Consider the following 19,588-nt stretch of genomic DNA (forward strand, 5'->3'; position numbering starts at 1 on the left):
AACTTTTGCCTTTTTCTGATAATGAGTTTCTTCCAAGTCTTCCATTTAACTTTCTTCAAAAACTTCATGATGATCTTTGCAGATAATCTCATTCCCGAGGACGTTCTTCCTTCTTTCCTAAAGAGCATCATGTATGGGGCAGGCTTTATTTGCCCACAGGTATGTGATGATTCTTCCTTTATCTTCCTACGGGGATTAGAGGTCTCTCACCTGGCTGAGGAAATTAAAAGCCTGATTATATCAGTAGTTTGACAAAATGATGCACATAAGAGACCCAAAGAGAATATAGTCAATGATACTGCAATAATGTATGGTGGCAGATGGTAGCTACTCTTGCACTGAGCATAGTATAACATACAGACTTGTCCAATCACCTGTAACTAGTGTAACATTGTGTGTCAAAAGTACTTCGATAAAAAAGAGACCCAAAGATTCAGAGCCCCAGATATTATGTTTCAGTAGAAGCATAATGGAAATAAGAAGTGAAAGGAAAAAAGAAAAGCGAACCCAATGAGAGCTGAGTAACATGATAATTGAAACATCTTAGCTTTTGAATTTTGTTCTTCTGAACTTTCTCACTTAAACCTTAGCAGAGATATGGAGGGAAATAAATGGCAGTTTTGCTTTACCGAGGCAGTTAACGTTACTATAACCATTATAAGGAAGAAAGTTACTTGATCAAGAATTCTTGGGGCTCCTGGGTGGCTCAGTTGGTTCAGTGTCCAACTTTTGATTTTGGCTCTGGTCATAATCCCAGGATCATGGGATCAAGCCCCACGTGGAGCCCTGCGTTGGGCTCTGCGCTTTGCATGGAGTCTGCTTGCCATTCTCTCTCTCTCCCTCTGTCCCACCCACTCTCCACCTCACACTGTCTCTCTCCCTCTCTAAAATAATTCTTTTTTTATTTTAAAAAGAATTCTTGAAGCCAGGTTTCAAAACACTTGGCTAAAAGACTGAGTCCTAGAATTCCAAAGCATTATTAAAATTCCATGCTCATGACCATTACTGGAAAAGGTATGTCCTCCTTCAAAAAATAAACCAGCCTGCTGTTTGTTTTTTTTTTTTTACAGCATTTAGAGAGTTGATGAATCATATTGCTTTCTTTCACCTAAATATGTCACCCCAAAATATGACTTAATGTAGCCTATGATTCCTATTTTCATAATTAAATAAGTAAAATTCATTATTTAGAGAATAAGTCATTCTAGATGAGTTTTTACTGTTTACACGTTTATCTGGCTTCAAAAATATTTAAACCATGTTAGATAGAAATAGTTCTAAAATATTTTAAGTGTTGACATGCTTCCTTATGCAGACTTTACAGAATGCAATTTGTCTTTTCCACCATTAGCTCCAGGCCTTTGTCATAGTTTGGTTACTGTATACATCATAATAATGGAAAGTCACATTGGGTGCTTACCATGTGCCATGAACTATGCCAAGCACCTTGTATACATTACCTCACAACCCCTTCAAAGGAAGGACTCTTCTTATCCTTACAGATGAGAAAAGGGATGTTCAGAGGCATCTGCTTTTAGAGTTGTACATGTTTAGATTCTCTCTCTAAAATGTACTGTGTTTACATGGTTTACTTAGCAGAGTATACCAAATAGAGTATCATTTTTGGCTTATCAGAATAGTCCCTGGTACTGGGTATGTATATTGAAATGATGCTATTCCTTCAGGACAGTCTGACGTTTGTCTAACTGTTTGCTCCTATGTTCAATGACCTAGGATGGGGAGCTGTTTGGGTTCCTATCTCTGCTTTATCAGATTCTAAAATACATAAAATATTATATATATATATATATATATATATATATATATATATACACGTATATATATATATATATATATACACACGTATATATATATACGTGTATATATATATATATGTATATATATATATATATACGTGTGTGTATATATATATATCTTCCCACTTTTAATCATGTACTTGCCTATAGTATCTCCTCAAAGTAGAAAAAAGTTTGTTAAACTCTTATGTTAAAAATAAAAAGAGTTGGGGTACCTGGGTGGCTCAGCCGGTTAAATGTCCGACTTCAGCTCAGGTCACGATCTCGTGGTGTGTGAGTTCAAGCCCCTCATCTGGCTCTGTGCTGCCTGACAGCTCAGAGCCTGGAGCCTGCTTCAGATTCTGTGTCTCCCTCTCTCTCTCTGTCCTTCCTCTGCTCGTGCTCTGCCTCTCTCTCTCAAAAATGAATAAATGTTAAAAAAAATTTTTTTAATAAAAAAATAAAAAGAGTAGAGAGGTGCCTGGGTGGCTCAGCTGGTTAAGCGTCCCACTTTGGCTCAGGTCATGATCTCACAGCTTGTAGGTTCGAGCCCCAAGTCATGCTCTGTGCTGACAGATAGGAACCTGGAGCCTACTTCAGATTCTGTCTCCCCCCTCTCGCTCTGCCCCTCCCCAGCTTGTGCTCTGTCTTTCTCTCTCAAAAATAAATAAACATTAAAAAATAGAAAACAAACAAACAAATAAATAAAGAGTAGATATGGGGTGCCTGGGTGGCTCAGTTGGTTGAGCATCTTACTCTTGATTTCAGCTCAAGTCGTGATTCCCAGGTCATGGGATCAAGCCTGGTGTCAGGCTCTGTGCTGAGTGGAGCCTGCTTAAGATTTGTTCTCTCACTCTGCTCCTCTTCCCATCTCATGCTCTCTCTCTCTCTCTCTCTCTCTCTCTCTATCTCTCAAAATAAAAATAGGAGCTCCTGGGCGGCTCAGTCAGTTGAGTGTCCAGCTCTCGATTTAAGCTAGGGTCATGATCCCAGGGTCATGGGATTGAGCCCCGCATTGGGCTCTGCACTGAAGCCTGCTTTGGATTCTCTCTTTCTCTCTCTCTCTCTCCCCCTCTCCCTCTCTCTCGCCCTCTGTCCCCTCCCCTCCTTCTAAAATTAAAAAAAAAAAAGTTTAAAGATTGTTTTGACTATTCTGGGTACCTTGCAAATCCATATGAATTTTATTACTTTTTTTTCTAATTTTTATTTAAATTATGGTTAGTTAACATGTAGTGTAATATTGTTTTCAGGAGTAGAATTTAGTGATTTATCACTGATATATTAATATCCAGTGTTCACACAAGTGCCCTCCTTAATATCCATCACTCATTTAGCCTATCCCCCACCCTCCTCCCTCCATCAATTCTCAGTTCTCTATCATAAAGAGTCTCTTACAGTTTCTCTCTCTTTTCTTTTTTCTCTTTTCCCCCCTTCCCCTGTGTTCATTTGTTTTGTTTCTTAAATTCCACATGAGTGAAATCATATGATAGTTGTCTTTCTCTGCCTTAGTTCACTTAGCATAATACACTCTGGCTCCATCCATGTCGTTGCAAATGGCAAGATTTCATTCCGTTTAATGGCTGACTAATATTCAATTACATATAGGTATACACACACACACACACACACACACACATACATACACACCACATCTTCTTTATCCATTTATCAGTCAATGGGCATTTAGGCTCTTTCCATAGTTTGGCTATTGTTGGTAAATGCTGCTGTAAACATTGGGGTAGATGTACCCCTCTGAATCTGTATTTTTGTATCCTTTCGGTAAATACCTAGTAGTGCAATTGCTGAGTCATAGGGTAGTTCTATCTTTAACTTTTTGAGGAATCTCCATACTGTTTTCCAGAGTGGCTGCAACAGTTTGCATTCCCACCAATAGTGTAAGAGGATTTTCCTTTCTCCACACTCTCACCAACACTTGTTGTTGCCTGAGTTGTTAATTTTAGCCATTCTGACAGGTGTAAGGTGGTATCTCATGAGGTTTTGATGTGCATTTCCCTGATGATGAGTGATGCTGAACATCTTTTCATGTGTCTGTTAGCTATCTGGATGTCTTCTTTAGAAAAGTGTCTCTTTGTGTTCTGCCCATTTCCTTAACAGGGTTGTTTTTTGGGTGTTGAATTTCATAAATTCCTTATATATTTTGGATAAATTATATATTTATCAGATATGTCGTTTGCAAATATCTTCTGTTCCACAGGCTGCCTTTTAGCTTTTTTTTTTTTTTTATTGTTTCCTTCACTGTGCAGAAGCTTTTATCTTGATGAAGTCCCAATAGTTCATTTTTGCTTTTGTTTCCCTTGCCTCTGGTGACATGTCTAGTAAGAAGTTTCTCCAGCTGAGGTCAAAGAGGTTGCTGCCTGTTTTATCCTCTAGGATTTTGATGGTTTCTTGTCTCACATTTAGGTCTTTCATCCATTTTGAATTTATTTTTGTGTGTGGTATAAGAAAGTGGTAGAGTTTCATTCTGCATGTTGCTGTCCAGTTTTCCCAACACCATTTGTTGAAGAGACTGTCTTTTTTCCATTGGATATTCTTTTCTGCTTTGTGAAAGATTAGTTGATCATATAGTTGTGGGCCCTTATCTGGGTTCCATTGATCTATGTGTCTGTTTTTGTGCCAGTACCATACTTTCTTGATGACTACAGCTTTGTAATACAGCTTGGAGTCCTGCATCATGATGCCTCCAACTTTCCTTTTCTCTTCAGGATTGCTTTGGCTATTCATGGTCTTTTGGAGTCCATGTGAATGTTAGAATCAGCCTGTCAGTTTCTACAAAGAAGACAGATTGGATGCTGATAGAGATTGCACTGAATCTGTAGATCAGTTTGGGTAGTATTGCTATCTTAGCAACGTTAAATCTTCTGACACATAGAGTATTTTCCATCTATTTCAATCTTTTAAAATTTCTTTCAACAATGTTTTGTAGCTTTCAGAGGATGCATTTTCCCCTTCCTTGTTAAATTTATTCCTAAATATTTAGATAGATTTTTAGTGAAGACTTGAGGGGCTCTTTCAGAACAAAGTACATGAGCTTTATTAAGTGCATGGATTTAGTGGCTTTATTCTGGTGATTCCCATAAATGTTTTTTGTTTCCTCTTAGCTCATAGACATGTTCTGGGTAGAGATTGGCAGGTGGTTGAATTCTGATGGAATGAAGGGCTACTATGCTTCTGAGAAAACCATAACAACTTTTTTCTTTATTTTTTTTTAACAAAAGTAATACATATTTGCTGTAAAGATTCATACACTATTGAAACATCCATGAATTTTTTGTATGCTGCTTTTTAAATTTAATAAGTTATGGAAATTTCCATGTCATATATAAATCTACTTTTTAAAAATAGCTGTGTTGGGGTAAATTACATCAGTGTTCTGTAATTGAACCACCAGATCATGACCTGAGCCAAAGTTGGACGCTCAACCAACTGAGCCATCCAGGTGCCCCGTGTGTTTTAACTTTTAAAAACACTGCTAAAATAGTGGCTCCTGGGTGGCTCAGTCAGTTAAGCATCTGACTCTTGATCTAAGCTCAGGTCTTGATCTCAGGGTTGTGAGTTCGAGCCCTGCATTGGGCTCTGCACTGGGCATGAAGCCTGCCTTAAAAAATAATAATAATAATAAAATAAAAACACTGGGGTGCCTGGCTGGCTCAGTTAGAAGAGTGTGGGACTCTTGATCTCCACTTAAGTTTGAGCCCCATATTGGGTGTAGAGATCACTTAAATAAAACTTAAAAAAAAAACTTTCCAGAAAAAAAATGTTTAAAAAACATAAAAACACTGCTGAAGTGTTTTCCAGATTACATTCCCACCAGTAGTGTAAAAGTGTTCCAGTTGTTCAACATTCTTGCCGATGTTTATGATCAGTCTTTTTAGTTTTAGTCATACTAGTATGTGTGTAATAGTATTTTATTATGGTTTTGATTTACATTTTCCTAATGACTACTAATGATATTATTAGTGCATCTTTTCATCTTTTCATGTGCCATCCATTTGGCTTTTTGGTGAATTCAGGTGGTTCAGATCTTTTGCCCATTTAAAAAATTTTTTTCAATGTTTATTTCTGAGAGAGAGAGAAAACGACAACTCAGGTGAGGGGCAGAGAGAGAGGGAGACAGAGCATCCAAAACAGGCTCCGCACTGACAGCAGCGAGCCCGACGCAGGGCTTCAACTCACGAACAGTGAAATCATGGCTTGAGCTGAAGTCAGATGCTTCACTGACTGGAGCCACCCAGGCACCCTGCCTATGTTTCAATCAAGCTGTTTGTTATCATATTACTGAATTATATGAGTTCTTTATATACTCTAGATACAAGTCTTTTGTTGGATGTCTGTTCAGCAAGTATTTTCTCCTAGTCTCTCTTGGCTATAAAAGTTTAAACTATTTATTGAAGTATAGCTGACACACAGTGTTACATTGGTTTCAGGTGTACAACGTAGTGATTGGACAAGTCTATTCTGTATGTTATGCTCTGCTCACCGCAAGTGTGGCTACCATCTGCCACCACACAATGCTATCACAGTACCATTGACTATATTCTCTATGCTGCACCTTTTATACCCATGACTTCTTCATCTTGGCTATTACATTTTAAGAGAACATGGTCAAAAGATTTCCACAATTTTTTTTCTCAAACCCTCAACACTAACATGAATTTCTGTTGATCTTAACAAAAAAAAATCATTAGAAAGTGGAAGCCCAAAATTGCTTTAAGTGCATTCCTAATTTCCAGACAAGTGACACTCACATAAATTATTGGAATAAAAAGAAAAAAAAATGATAGCTTATTTGTTATTTTTGGCTAAGTCACTTTAACTGTTGGGTATAGTCATGAAGGATAAACACCATGTTTTCATTTTCTCAGGCTGTCTTTTCAGAGGCCTTCTTTTGGAGGAGTTGTGTAAGTGAAAGGAGAAAAGCATGAACAAAGTGCTCATTCTAACAACTGTTTTTTTTTAAATATAAAATTTATTGTCAAATTGGTTTCCATACAACACCCAGCGCTCATCCCAACAGGTGCCCTCCTCAATACCCCTCACCCACCCTCCCCTCCCTCCCACCCCCCATCAACCCTCAGTTTATTCTCAGTTGTTTTTTTTTTAACGTTTATTTATTTTTGAGACAGAGAGAGACAGAGCATGAACAGGGGAGGGGCAGAGAGAGAGGGAGACACAGAATCTGAAACAGGCTCCAGGCTCTGAGCTGTCAGCACAGAGCCCGACGCAGGGCCCTAACTCACAGACCGTGAGATCATGACCTGAGCCGAAGTCGGACGCTTAACCGACCAAGCCACCCAGGCGCCCCTATTCTCAGTTTTTAAGAGTCTTTTCTGGTTTGACTCTCTCCCTCTCTCTTTTTTTTTCCCCTTCCTTTCCCCCATGGTCTTCAGTTAAGTTTCTCACGATACACATAAGAGTGAAAATATATGGTATCTGTCTTTCTCTGTATGACTTATTTCACTTAGCATAACTCTCCAGTTCCATCTACATTGCTACAAAAGGCCGTATTTCATTCTTTCTCATTGCCAAGTAGTATTCCATTCTAATAACTGTTTTAATAGGTCTGTGACAGGGTGTCTGGGTGGCTCAGTCAGTTGAGTGTTCGACTCGATTTTGGCTCAGGTCAGATTTCAGGGTCATGGGATTGAGCCCTGAGTCAGGCTCCACGCTGAGCGTGGATCCTGCTTAAGATTCTTTCTCTCTCTCCCTCTGCCCCTCTCCCCTGCTCGTGCTCTCTCTCTCTCTCTCTAAAATAGTAATTGTAATAATAATTATTATATTTATTATTAATAAATAATAACTATAATTATATTTATCATCATCATTACTATTATAACAACAACAACAACAACAGGTCTGAGATCTTCCACATCCCACTCCTATCAGAGAAGGCAGGATAGTAAATGGGTTAAGTGCATAGAGTCTGCCAGAGGGGAGTCTCACTCCCCTCTTACTAGCTGTGTGAGCCTGGGCAAGTTACTCAACAGTTCTGTGTCTCAGTTTCCTCATCTGTAAAATTAGAATAAAAATAGTGCCTAACTAATAGAATAATTATGAGGATTAAATGAATCAAAATACACAAAGTACTTAAAATGGTTCCCGGCACAAACTAAACACTCTAGAAATGTTAGCTCTTATTATTAAGACTCCATGCAGCAAATATTTATTCAGTTTTCACCGTAAGCACACACTGACCTTATCTGTTTTGATTTGGGCTTCTTTGGCACAGGTTGCCAACATTCATGCTGAGATTCACTGTTCACAAACTCCTACTCAATAAACATGAATGGAGAGCCAAAATCCTCAGTTTGTGAACACTTTATTTTAATAAATGAAAAAGTGGTATCTTTCATCATTTTTATCATTGGCTCATATCTTTTTATATATTGGACATCATCATAATAACTAACAATTGAGTACCTTATATGTTGAGTGTGTGCTATAGATGAGAGAGTCAGAGACAGAACGAGAGACAGTGGGAGGTAGAGACACACAGAGAGAGTGTCAGTTGGATGAAATGCTCCTTAGGTAAAGTAACTTGTCCTTGGCCACACAACTGGCACAGTGGCACAGCTGGAATTCAAACCGAGGGACATCTGATTTCAAAATCTTGCACTTTCTACTCTGCCACATATTCCTTACGTTATCATTAATTTCTTGTATTTTATGTTTATGTGTTAGAGGGTGAGAACAAGAAGCTTCATTTCAATATGTAGAAATATTGAATATTATTCAATATTGTTTATTGAAATTATCGAAATATTATTGAAATATTGAAATTATTGAATATTATCATTATGTGGAGGAATAGAATGATATTATACTGCTGGGGTGTTCTATGTACTCACTCTTACAGAACTCTAAGAAATGCCATGGATCACATCAGTCCCTGAGCCATTGTTTTTAATATCCAGAAAAGGAGTTCTTGTTCCTTGAAAGTAGAGAAGTAAGCCAAAATGTTAGGGGAAAGAACCCTTTTGTTTATTACAGCACATTTGCATTCTATTTGCATCACTCAGAATTCTCTTGTAATTGTAATGTATGTACATTTGGTTAATGAAAACTTTTCAGGGCCAAACAATGTACTTTTTAATTGAAGACAAAGAGTATCTTCTAATCTTTGTTAATGTAATATGTATATTTAGCAAAAACTTTTCACTCTAGAACAATGAACTTCTTCACTGATAGCATGAAATGCACAGAAAAAATGTAAGTCTGAGCCCTCAACATGAATCTATTAGAATTATAAAATTTGTAAGATAAGACAGGAAACAAAATCCAAAGAAATGTGGACAGAATCATAAACTTGATTTTAGTATAAAAAGTACATTTCAGATATATTACAGTAAGAATAGTGAAATGTATAGTCACTTATTCAATAAATATTTGTTTTACCTACTGTGTGCTAGGTGAATTCTGGGCTTTAACCCTAAATTTTGTTTTAATTAATTAATTAATTTAATGTTTATTTAGTTTTGAGAGAGAGACAGAGACAGAGAGTGAACAGGGGAGGGGCAGAGAGAGAAGGAGACACAGAATCTGAAGCAGGTTCCAGGCTCTGAGCTGTTAGCACAGAGCCCAATATGGGGCTTGAACTCGTGAACTATGAGATCATGACCTGGACACTTAACCGACGGAGTCACCCAGGTGCCCCAACCCCAAATTTTGAAATCTGGATTTATAGTAGATTTTAGTTGCACCTTTCACATCACCATAAAGCAATGCTGACTGTTTCTAAGCAATGGATTCTTTCATATGGTTGGTTTTGGTAAAATTTCTTCATAATAGTGTGAAAATAAAAATGTAGGAAACCATTTCCTGGTTTGTTCATTTTAAAGGAAATAATAGCTGTTTCTTTGTTATTATGGAATATTACTATCCTTAGTCAATTTTCAACGGATATACATGGGTCACAACATTTCTAGCCACAATAGACAGTATTACTTGTGTGTTTCAGCTGCTATTATAGTTCAGAAGCAAATATGTTTTCTGCTGAGCACATTTATTTTGTCGCCAGCAAGAGCAAGCATAATTAATGGTGGTCCATCTTAATACGATGTCACTTTGTTTCCTTTTCAGCGCCTTGTACTTATCAGTCAGTCCTGGCTGAAGAAGTTTGGTTACTATAAAATTATCTTAATTTCTTTCTACCTAGAAGGAACAGCCTCCATTGTCATGTCACTTCTTGGACAGCAATACTATTACCTTTTGGCTCTTTATCTCACTATTATCATGTAAGTAAATCCAAATGCCAGTCCCAAAATTACACTAGGTCTTGCCATTCACACTTTCAAGCAGTGAAACATTTTTTATCTGAACTGTGTTGAATATTCATTTCTAGGCAATCATTGTACCTTTCTGGCAAACTGAATGTTCAGTTTCTTTTTTGGAGAGATTTCATACATTAGATTTTGTAGTAAAGTTATGTTCCTCTTTTTAACCTATTAAAGTGCATCATTTAGTAAATGTTGCTGCCAAATAAAGATTTGACCCCATGGAGCGCCTGGGTGGCTCAGTTGGTTAAGTGTCTAACTCTTGATTTTGGCTCAGGTCATGATCTCTTGGTTGTGAGATTGAGCCTGCATTGGGCTCCTCAGTGGGTATGGAGCCTGCTTAGGATTCACTCTCCCTCTCCCTCTGCTCCTTCCCCGCTTGCTCTCTCCCTCTTTGCCTGTTGTTCTTTGCCTTTGTCCCCCATCTTGGAAAACAGCTCTACCCTCTGTCTAGATGTCCAAGTCAGAGACTTTGTCTTTGTCTTCTCTTTCTTCTCTGTCACCTGTGTCCAATAGGCTACCAGTTATTAGTCCTGATATGTCCTGAATCCATCCCTTCTCTGCTTCCATTAGCTCAGGTCCTCATCATCTCTCACATGGAGTAGTATCTGGCCTCCCATATGGTTCCCTTGTCTCTAGTCTCCAGTCCTCCCAACACCTTCGTCCACATTGTTCCTACAGTAACATGTCATTCCTTAATGATCTTAATTAGCTTCTTACTACTTTTAAGATTTATATCATAAAATGATGACATATGAGGTCATTTGTTATATAGTCTCTGCTTACTTCTTCATCCTCATATCACTCTTCTAGTTCTTCTGTACTCCACACCAAACAGGAATACTTTGTAGTGTAGGCACCTCATATCTAACATGTAGCATTCTGTGTCTGGAAAGCTCTTCACCATTTCTTGCCTGGCTCTTTCCTGGTGTTTCTTTTCTTTTTTTGTTTAAATGTATTTATTTTGAGAGAGAGAGAGAGAGAGAGAATGAATGAATGAATGAATGAACGAACAGGGGAGGGTCAGAGAGAGGCAGAGAGAAAATCCCAAATCCCAAGCAGGCTCTGCGATGTCAGCATGGATATCAATGCGGGGCTCAGTTTCACGAACCGTGAAATCATGACCTGAGCCGAAATCAATAGTTGATCACTTAATCAACTAAGCCACCCACGTGCCCCATGATGATTTTCTTATTAACACTTTGTTTTCTCTAGCTTACTTTATATAATACATAGAATATACAAAATATGTGTTAATCAACTGTTTATGCTATCAGTAAAGCTTCTGGTCAACAGTAGGCTATTAGTAGTTAAATTTGAGGGGAGGCATAAGGTATATGTGAATTTCCCACTGCCCGGGGGGTCAGCACCCCGAACCTCTGTGTTAATCAAGAGTCAACTGTACATTATTTCATTTTTCCTTCTTATAAACAAAATTTCAACTTTCATTTGATGTTTGGTTTTTTAAAAGAAAATCTGTGCCTCCTAGTTATATGTGTATTTTATATGTATATTTTAAAATCGTTTCTAGGGTAATTGTGCAAGCTTCTTTCTGTTTGTTTAACCTACCACTAGCTGACATGGTGGATGCAGATTTACTGAAGTTCAATCAGCAGTAAGTACATTTATTCAAATATCAGCCGTAACAATATCACATGGAGGCAGGACCTGTAAGAGTCTGCCTTTTATATTTCCACTACAAATCATCTATCTAAGAAATGATCATAAGAGCATCACTGGGAATTAGAGAGCAGAACATAATAGGATATTCATAATTGTTTGCCCTGGGCAACTTTTCCCTGTTTCTGAAAGGGCATCATAATTTTTTATACAGCAGGTTCACACAGCCAATGCTATGACAGGATTAGATCTCCAAAACCAAAGTGAAATCTCAGATAGCTTTATGTTCTACGTATTGCAGTACGCCTTATTACACTGGATGTCAAAGGCAAAATGACCTTTTCTCTGTGACATTGCAAGAATTAAAATTAATGATTAAAAATCTTATCTTTTTTTTTTTACTTGAAAAAATATAAGGGGCTGCTGATGAGTGGTTTTGTTCTTTGGTGTGGTTATAAGCTTTTTACATCAGCTATAATATTCACTTGATTGGTAAATGTTTTCTTATCTGTGCCCTATTTTACAGATTAGAGAGGAATACCCGTGTTATTTTAACACAGGTATATCCTTTTTTTAAATATTTATTTTGAGAGAGAGAGAGAGCATGTATGTGCATGTGTGCATATGTGCAAACGTGGGAGAGGTAGAGAAAGAGGGAGAGAGAGAATCCCAAGTAGGCTTCAGGCTCATTGCAGACCCCAATGCGGGGCTTGATCTCACAACCAAGAGATCACGACCTGAGCTGATCTCAAGAGTCTGATGCTTAACCAACTGAGCCACCCAGGTGCCCCACAGGTACATTCTTTATTAGCTCTGTAGAAACACTTAGACTACATGGCCTCTTTTTTTTTTTTTTTTTTTTTAATGAAATCTATACTGCGAAAAGCCTTGCCAATCAAACTGCTTGATGTCTTCTTTATATAATTCCTCTTCTGTTTCAGGGTTTTGTTGCTAGGTTATGTTTGAAGGATAAGCAAGATGGTGAGCTCCTTACAGTGCAGGACCGTTCTCCTTTTGTGTCTCTAGTATCTAGAAAAGTGACTGGCTCAAACCACTCTTTTTAATTGAGTAATTTAAGGGGTGCCTGCGTGGCTCAGTTGGTTAAGTGTCTAACTTCGGTTCAGGTCACGATCTCACGGTTTGAATTTGAGCCCCCAGTTGGGCTCTGTGCTGACAGCTCAGAGTTTGTTGCCTGGAGCCTCCTTTGGATTCTGTCTTCCTCTCTCTCTGCCCCTCCCCGACTCATGCTCTGTCTCTGTCTCTGTCTCTCTCTGCCTCTCAAAAATAAACATTAAAAAAGTGAATGAGTAATTTAAAAAGAAGAGGGGTGCCTGGCTGGCTCACTTGGTTGGGCATCTGACTTTGGCTCAGGTCATGATCTCACAGCTCATGAGTTTGAGCCCTGCGTCAGGCTCTGTGATGACAGCTCAGAGCCTGGAGCCTGCCTCGGATTCTGTGTCTCCCTCTCTCTCTCTCCCCCTCCTCCGCTCATGCTCTGTCTCTCTGTCTAAACATTTAAAAAAAAAATTTTTTTTAAAGAAGAAACCTCAGTAAACATCTTACAACTCTCAAATTCTTTTTGAATGAAACTGGATACAAGTAAATAAAATGTCTCAAATAGTCAGAAAAGAAAAGGCACTAACATTTACCACATTCCAAGGTGTGCAAACATTATATGGCTTTTGCTCGTTCAGGTCTCACACCAGCCTTGTGTGGTAGATACTACTCACTCCATAAATATGTGTTGCTTGCCTGCTATTGTGTCAGGCACTGTGGTAAATACTGGAGATACGATATAGGAGGCCTTGTAACAGAGTCCCTCTAAAACATACTTTTCTCTTTTTTTTTTTATTTTTAATTTTTTAAGTAATCTCTGTACCCAACGTGGGGGTCAGACTCACAACCCTGAGGTCAAGAGTCACATGTTCCACAGACTGAGCCTGCCAGGCTCTCCTAAAACATACTCTCTTATGCATATGGCATGCTGTATGCTCCTGACCAGTGGCTACCCTGGGGGATACCTGTGCTTCTCTGCTGGCATAAGTTGTATCCTTACCAGGAGTTAGTACTTTTTATTTCAGATCTGTTAATGTCAGCTGCAATGGTTATTTTAATGACAACATTTACAGGGCACCTGGGTGGCTCAGTTGGGCTCTGCACTGGCATGGAGCCCGGTTGGGATTCTGTCTCTCTCTCTACCCCTCCCCAACTCGTGCTGTCTCTGTCTCTCTCTAAATAAATAAACAAACTTAAAAAAAGTACTTAGGAACTGTAAGGGTGAGATGAAAGTTGTTTCTGTGAAAACTAAGTTGAATGCTTTATAAAGATCTGACAAAGGTAAGGTATAAAAAAATATTATCAGATCTGATGCAATGAGAACTATAAATGTTTTGGGGGAAATTCATAAAAGCCTAAAGCTATTGTGTACTCAGATTGCCTTATAAATAACTGTAGTTCTCTCTATAACTGACAGTAGAAACTGTAGATCATGTAATATGGATACTGTCCTCGCGAGAATGATGGCATAGCACTTCCACCCGTGGGCCCATACTCAAAGGAAAAGCCCAAAGGAAAGATTGATGAACGAGTACATTTCACTTAAAACAGAATGGTTAATGTCTCTTCTTCTAAAAAGGATTGTTTTGGGGGCACCTGGGTGGCTCAGTCAGTTGAGCGCCTGACTCTTGATGTTGGCTCACGTTATGGTCCCAGGGTCATGGTATCAAACCCCACATCGGGCTCCACACTGAGTGTGGAGTCTGCTTGGGATTCTCACTCTCCCTCTGCCCCTCTCCACCACGCACACGTGCTGTCTCTCTCTAAAAACTAAAAAAAAAAAATAATAAAAAATAAATAAAAAGGATTGCTCTGCTCTAGCCAACTGTCCTCCGGGTCATGTCAGATAAGAACTTAATACAATGAGCCAAAATAGATGTAGCCTTCACCCTTTGTGGCAGTGACAGCCTAGTGGGGGAGACAGACAGCAACTGTATTATAGTATTATATCATACAATCAGAAGTACCCTCATTTTCAGGAAACTAAGACTCTTGAGGGGTCAGCTTGCCCAAGGTAATAAAACGAGCAGATTAAAGAACTAGAAGCGAAACCCAAGTTCTTCCTGTCAAATCAGACTTCCTCCAGTTCTCTGGCCTCATCTTTCTTCCCTGTCTTTTTTTCTTTCTCCTCCTCTCAATTTTCTTGCTTTTTCTTCTCTTTCTCCTTCTTGGAGAGGTTTCCACCGATAGTTGAAATATGACAAGATTTCACTTTATTCAGTCAATGCACTGGATTTTTAGGTTTATTTTATGTGACATAACTTAGTTATCAAAAATGATATGGCAGGATTCTCACTTAGAGCTCATTTGAGTAATCCTTAATGAAATCTGGGCTGAGAAACTTAGGTGTGAATCCCAGTTCTACTACTTACTAGCTGTGTGACTGTGGACAAGTTAATCTATTCTCCCATCTCTAAAACAGGAGTGACAATGTCTTTCTCATAGGATTGTTGTGGAGTTTACAGGTTTGCATTTTTTTTAAGTAGGGCCACGCCCAATGTGGGGCTTAAACTCAGGACTCTGAGCTCAAGAGTCACATGCTCTACCAACAGAGCCAGCCAGGTGCCGCTATGGTGGGATTTAAATGACTTACCACAGGGGCGCCTGGGTGTCTCAGTCAGTTAAATGTCCAACTCTTGATTCCAAATCAGGTCACGATCTCATGGTTCACAGGTTCAAACCCTGTGTCGGGCTCTGCACTGTCATGACAGTGCAGAGCCTGCTTGGGATTCTTTCTCTCTCCCTCTTTCTCTGCCCTCCCCAACTCGAGCTCGCTCTCTCTTTCAAAATAAATAAATAAACTTTCAAAATTAAGAAAAAATGACTTAACAGCACAGGGCACATATAGCTCTCATTATTGAGCATGTAAGAGTCTAGCTGTGTCTCCTCTTTGATCCATTTCTTCACTGAAAGAGTTTGGTTCTCTAAGTTTATAACCACTATGACTAAGAGGTTAATATTCTATAACTACTATATATTTCTATTGTCTAGTTACAGTCAAGGAGGACTTAACTGACAAAAAGTTCCTTGATTTCTGTGTGATACAGACCCATGCTATCTTTGTCTGTTTCAGGTCACCCCTTTCCTCAATGGTTTTTGGCATCAATGCTTTGTTTACCAAACCTGCTCAGTCTTTAGCTCCCATGATGATACTCTCTAAGCTAAAACAGTATGGATACGGAAACGCAGATAAAAGGTAGAGTAAAAATGCCTTTGAAATAATGTAAAGGAAATATTAAAGCCTTTTATATTGATTACTAGGCAATTATCTTGGACTTTGGATATTATTAGTTATTAATTCATAGATTTTGAGTAAGCTATAGTAAAGAGTATTAATATCAAAGGAATTTTCATAGGAGTATCTTTAAGGGTGTTCTTTATACTACAAATATCTATATAATCCACACTAAGCTACATATTGATTGCTTTTATCTAAGTCATTCATTCATTTATTATTTCATTGCACAAATGTTTCTGAGGGCCTCCCAGGCTTAAAGGTGCTGGGGTCTGGGCATCTGAGTGGCTCAGTCAGTTGAGTGTCCAACTCTTGATTTCTGCTCAGGTCATAATCCCATGGTTGTGGGATCGAGCCCTGCATTGGGCTCTGTGCTGAGCTTGGATCCTGCTTAAGATTCTCCCCTCCCCTCTCCTCTCCTCTCCATTCCTCTCCTCTCCTCCTCTCCCCCCCCTTGCCTGTCCCCCCCATCATAAACCACACACACACACACACAAAAAAACCAGGGTGCTGCAGATACAAGATGAATAAGGAGCCTCTAAGGAGCCCCACAGATTGTAAAACACTGTGATAAGGGCTCTACTGGAAGCATAAAATGGGGCACTGTGGTAATACAGATAAGAAATTCCTACTTTGTTTGGTCTGCCCGGGGCAGGGGGCACCTCAGAGAAAAGGGGGTTCCTGAGCTGAGTTTTGGATGCTAAGTTGGATTTCCCCTCCTGAACATTAAAGAACATCATTCCAGGCAGATAAAACAGCATGGCAAATGTCTGGAAGCATGAGAGAACTCTTAATAAGCTATGCATTTATTCACTCAACAAACGTCGTTGAGAGTCTACCATGTTCTAGGTTCTGTGATAGGGCAGCAAACAGCAGTGAACAAAACAACAGAAATCTCTTCCCTCCTAGAACTTAAGTTCTAAGTGGGAGGCAGGTAGACAAAAAATTAAATAAAATACTTATTATGTTAGTTGGCAATAAGTTCTTTGGTGAAAAATGAAAGAAGGGGAATGAGAAGAGTTGGGGAAAGCTGCATTTTTAATTAGTGTGATGGGGAAGGCCCCAGGAGGTGACATTTGAATAAATGCAGGGAGGTGGGAGGGCACCATGGCAGCTCTCTGGGGCAAGAGTGGTCCTGGCAGAAAACACAGCAAGTGCAGAAGAATGGAGAGGTACCATGCCTGGCTTTCTAGATCTCACAAGGAAGCTGGTGTGGCTGGAGCAGAGTAAGCGAGAGGAGGTCAGGTCTAGTAGGTCCTTAGAGCCCTGCTTTGTTACTTTGGTTTCACTATGACATTTCTGGTGGTGGTGAGGCAGTGGAGGATTGATTTATTTTTTATTTATTTGCTTTATTTTTTAGAGAAGTTTTAGGATCACAAGAAAATTGAACAGGAAGTACAGAGTTCCTGTATATTCTCTGCCCTCCACTAGGTACAGCCTTCCCTATATCAACAGAGTGTTACACTGGTTATAATCAACGAACCTACATAGATACATCATTATCACCCAAAGTCCATAGTTTACATTAGGGTTTGCTCTTGGTGTTGTACATTCTGTGGGTTTGGATGAACATGTAATGACATGTATCCACCATTACAGTATCATAAAGAATAGATTTGCTGCCCTAAAAATCCTCTGTGCTCTACCTTTTCATCCTACTCTCTCCCCTAAACCCAACAACCTGTGATCTTTTTACTGTCTCCATGATTTGCCTTTCTCAGAATGTCAGATAGTTGGAATCATATAGTATGTAGCCTTTTCAGATAGATTAAATTTTAGTAATATGCATTTAGGTTTCCTCCATGTCTTTTCATGGCTTAGCACTGATTCCATTGTCTGGATGTACACCTCATTTATCTATTCACTTACTGAAAGACATATTGGTTGCTTCCAAGTTTTGGCAATTATGAATAGAGCTGTTATAAACACCCATATGCAGCTTTTTGTGTGTATATAAGCTTTCAATTCCTTTGGGTAAATACCAAGTAGCACAATTGCTGAATTGTGTGATAAGAGTATGTTTAGTGTTGTAAGAAACAGCCAAACTGTTTTTGAAAAAGGCTGTACCATTTTGAATTCCCATCAGCAAAGAAATAAAGAGTTCTTGTTGCTCCACATCCTTATCAGCATTTGGTATTGTCAGTGTTTTGGACTTTAGCCATTTTAACAGGTGTGTATCTCATTTTAATTTGCAGTTTCCTAATGACTTATGATGCGGAACATGTTTTCATATCCTCATTTGCCATTTGCATGTCTTTGGTGAGGTGTCTGTTCAGGTCTTTTGCCCATTTTTTAATCAGGCTGTTCATTTTCTTATTATTGAATTTTAGGATTTCTTTTTTTTTTTCTTTTTTTTTTTTACATTTATTTATTTTTGAGAGATACAGAGCACAAGTAGGGGAGGGGCAGAGAGAAAGAGAAAGAGACATAGAATCCGAAGCAGGCTCCAGGCTCCAAGCTGTCAGCACAGAGCCCGACATGGGGCTCAAACTCACGAACCATGAGAGCATGACCTAGCTGAAGTTGGATGCTTAACCGACGGAGCCACCCAGGCGCCTCTAGTTTTAGTATTTCTTTGCATATTATGGATAACAATCCTTTATCAGATATGCCTTTTGCAAATATTTTCTCTCAGTCTGTGGCCTCCCTTCTCATTCTCTTGACAATGTCTTTGGCAGAGCAGAAGTTTTTAATTTTAATGAAGTCCAATTTATCAATTACTTCTTTCATAGGTTTTGCCTTTCATGTTGTATCTGAAAAGTCATCACTATACCCAAATCACCCAGATTTTCTCTTGTGTTATCTTCTAGGAATTGTATAGTTCTGCACTTTACATTTAGTTCTGTGATCTGTTGTGAGTTAATTTTTATAAAGGTGCAAGGTCTAGATTCATTTTACACAGGTAGATATCCAGTTGTTCCAGCCATTTGTTGAAAAGACTACTTTTTTCTGTATTGTATTACCTTTGCACCTTTGTCAAAGATCAGTTGATTATATTTATGTGGATCTATTTCTGGCCTCTCTGTTGCATTGCATTGATCTATTTGTTACTTTGCCAATACCATACTATCTTGATTGTTGTAGCTTTATAGGAAGTCTTAATGTCAGGTTATGTTGGCCCACTGACTTATATGGAAAGGCTATTGCCTTTCCATATAAATTTTGGAATCAGTTTGTTGATAACCACAAAATAACCTTCTGGGATTTTGATTGGCATTGAGTTAAATCTATAGATCAAGTTAGGAAAAACTGACATTTTGACAATATTGAGTCTTCTTATCCATGAACATGGAATATTTTTCCATTTCTTTAGTTAATTTTCTATTTTTCACCAGATTTTTGTAGTTTTCTTCATAGAGATCTTTTACATATTTTGTTATATTTATACTTAAATTCTTCATTTTGTATTGTTTGTTTATTTCAGAGAGAGAGAGAGAGAGCACACATGTGAGTGTGAGCAGGGGAGAGGCAGAAGGAGAGAGGGAGAGAATCTTTTTATTTTTTAAAATGTTTTTATTTATTTTTGAGACAGAGAGAGACAGAGTATGAGCAGGGGAGGGGCAGAGAGAGAGGGAGACACAGAATCCGAA

The 19,588-nt window shown here is 38.6% G+C and overlaps 1 protein-coding gene across 1 annotated transcript in view; it reads left to right on the forward strand.

Moving 5' to 3' along the window:
• Positions 1-19,588, forward strand: part of LOC109255544 (transmembrane protein 180-like) — a 35,200-nt gene that overhangs the window by 1,792 nt on the left and 13,820 nt on the right. The window contains exons 2-5 of the mRNA XM_019430313.2: positions 1-159; positions 9,894-10,048; positions 11,619-11,702; positions 15,837-15,959. The exon at positions 1-159 is cut by the window's left edge and continues 564 nt beyond it. Of these exons, the coding sequence (XP_019285858.2) occupies positions 1-159; positions 9,894-10,048; positions 11,619-11,702; positions 15,837-15,959 (521 nt within the window). The remainder of the gene's footprint in view (positions 160-9,893; positions 10,049-11,618; positions 11,703-15,836; positions 15,960-19,588) is intronic.

Source organism: Panthera pardus, unplaced genomic scaffold (genome assembly GCF_024362965.1).
Source record: "Panthera pardus isolate Hobbes unplaced genomic scaffold, ASM2436296v1 HiC_scaffold_5, whole genome shotgun sequence".
Lineage (NCBI taxonomy): Eukaryota > Metazoa > Chordata > Mammalia > Carnivora > Felidae > Panthera > Panthera pardus.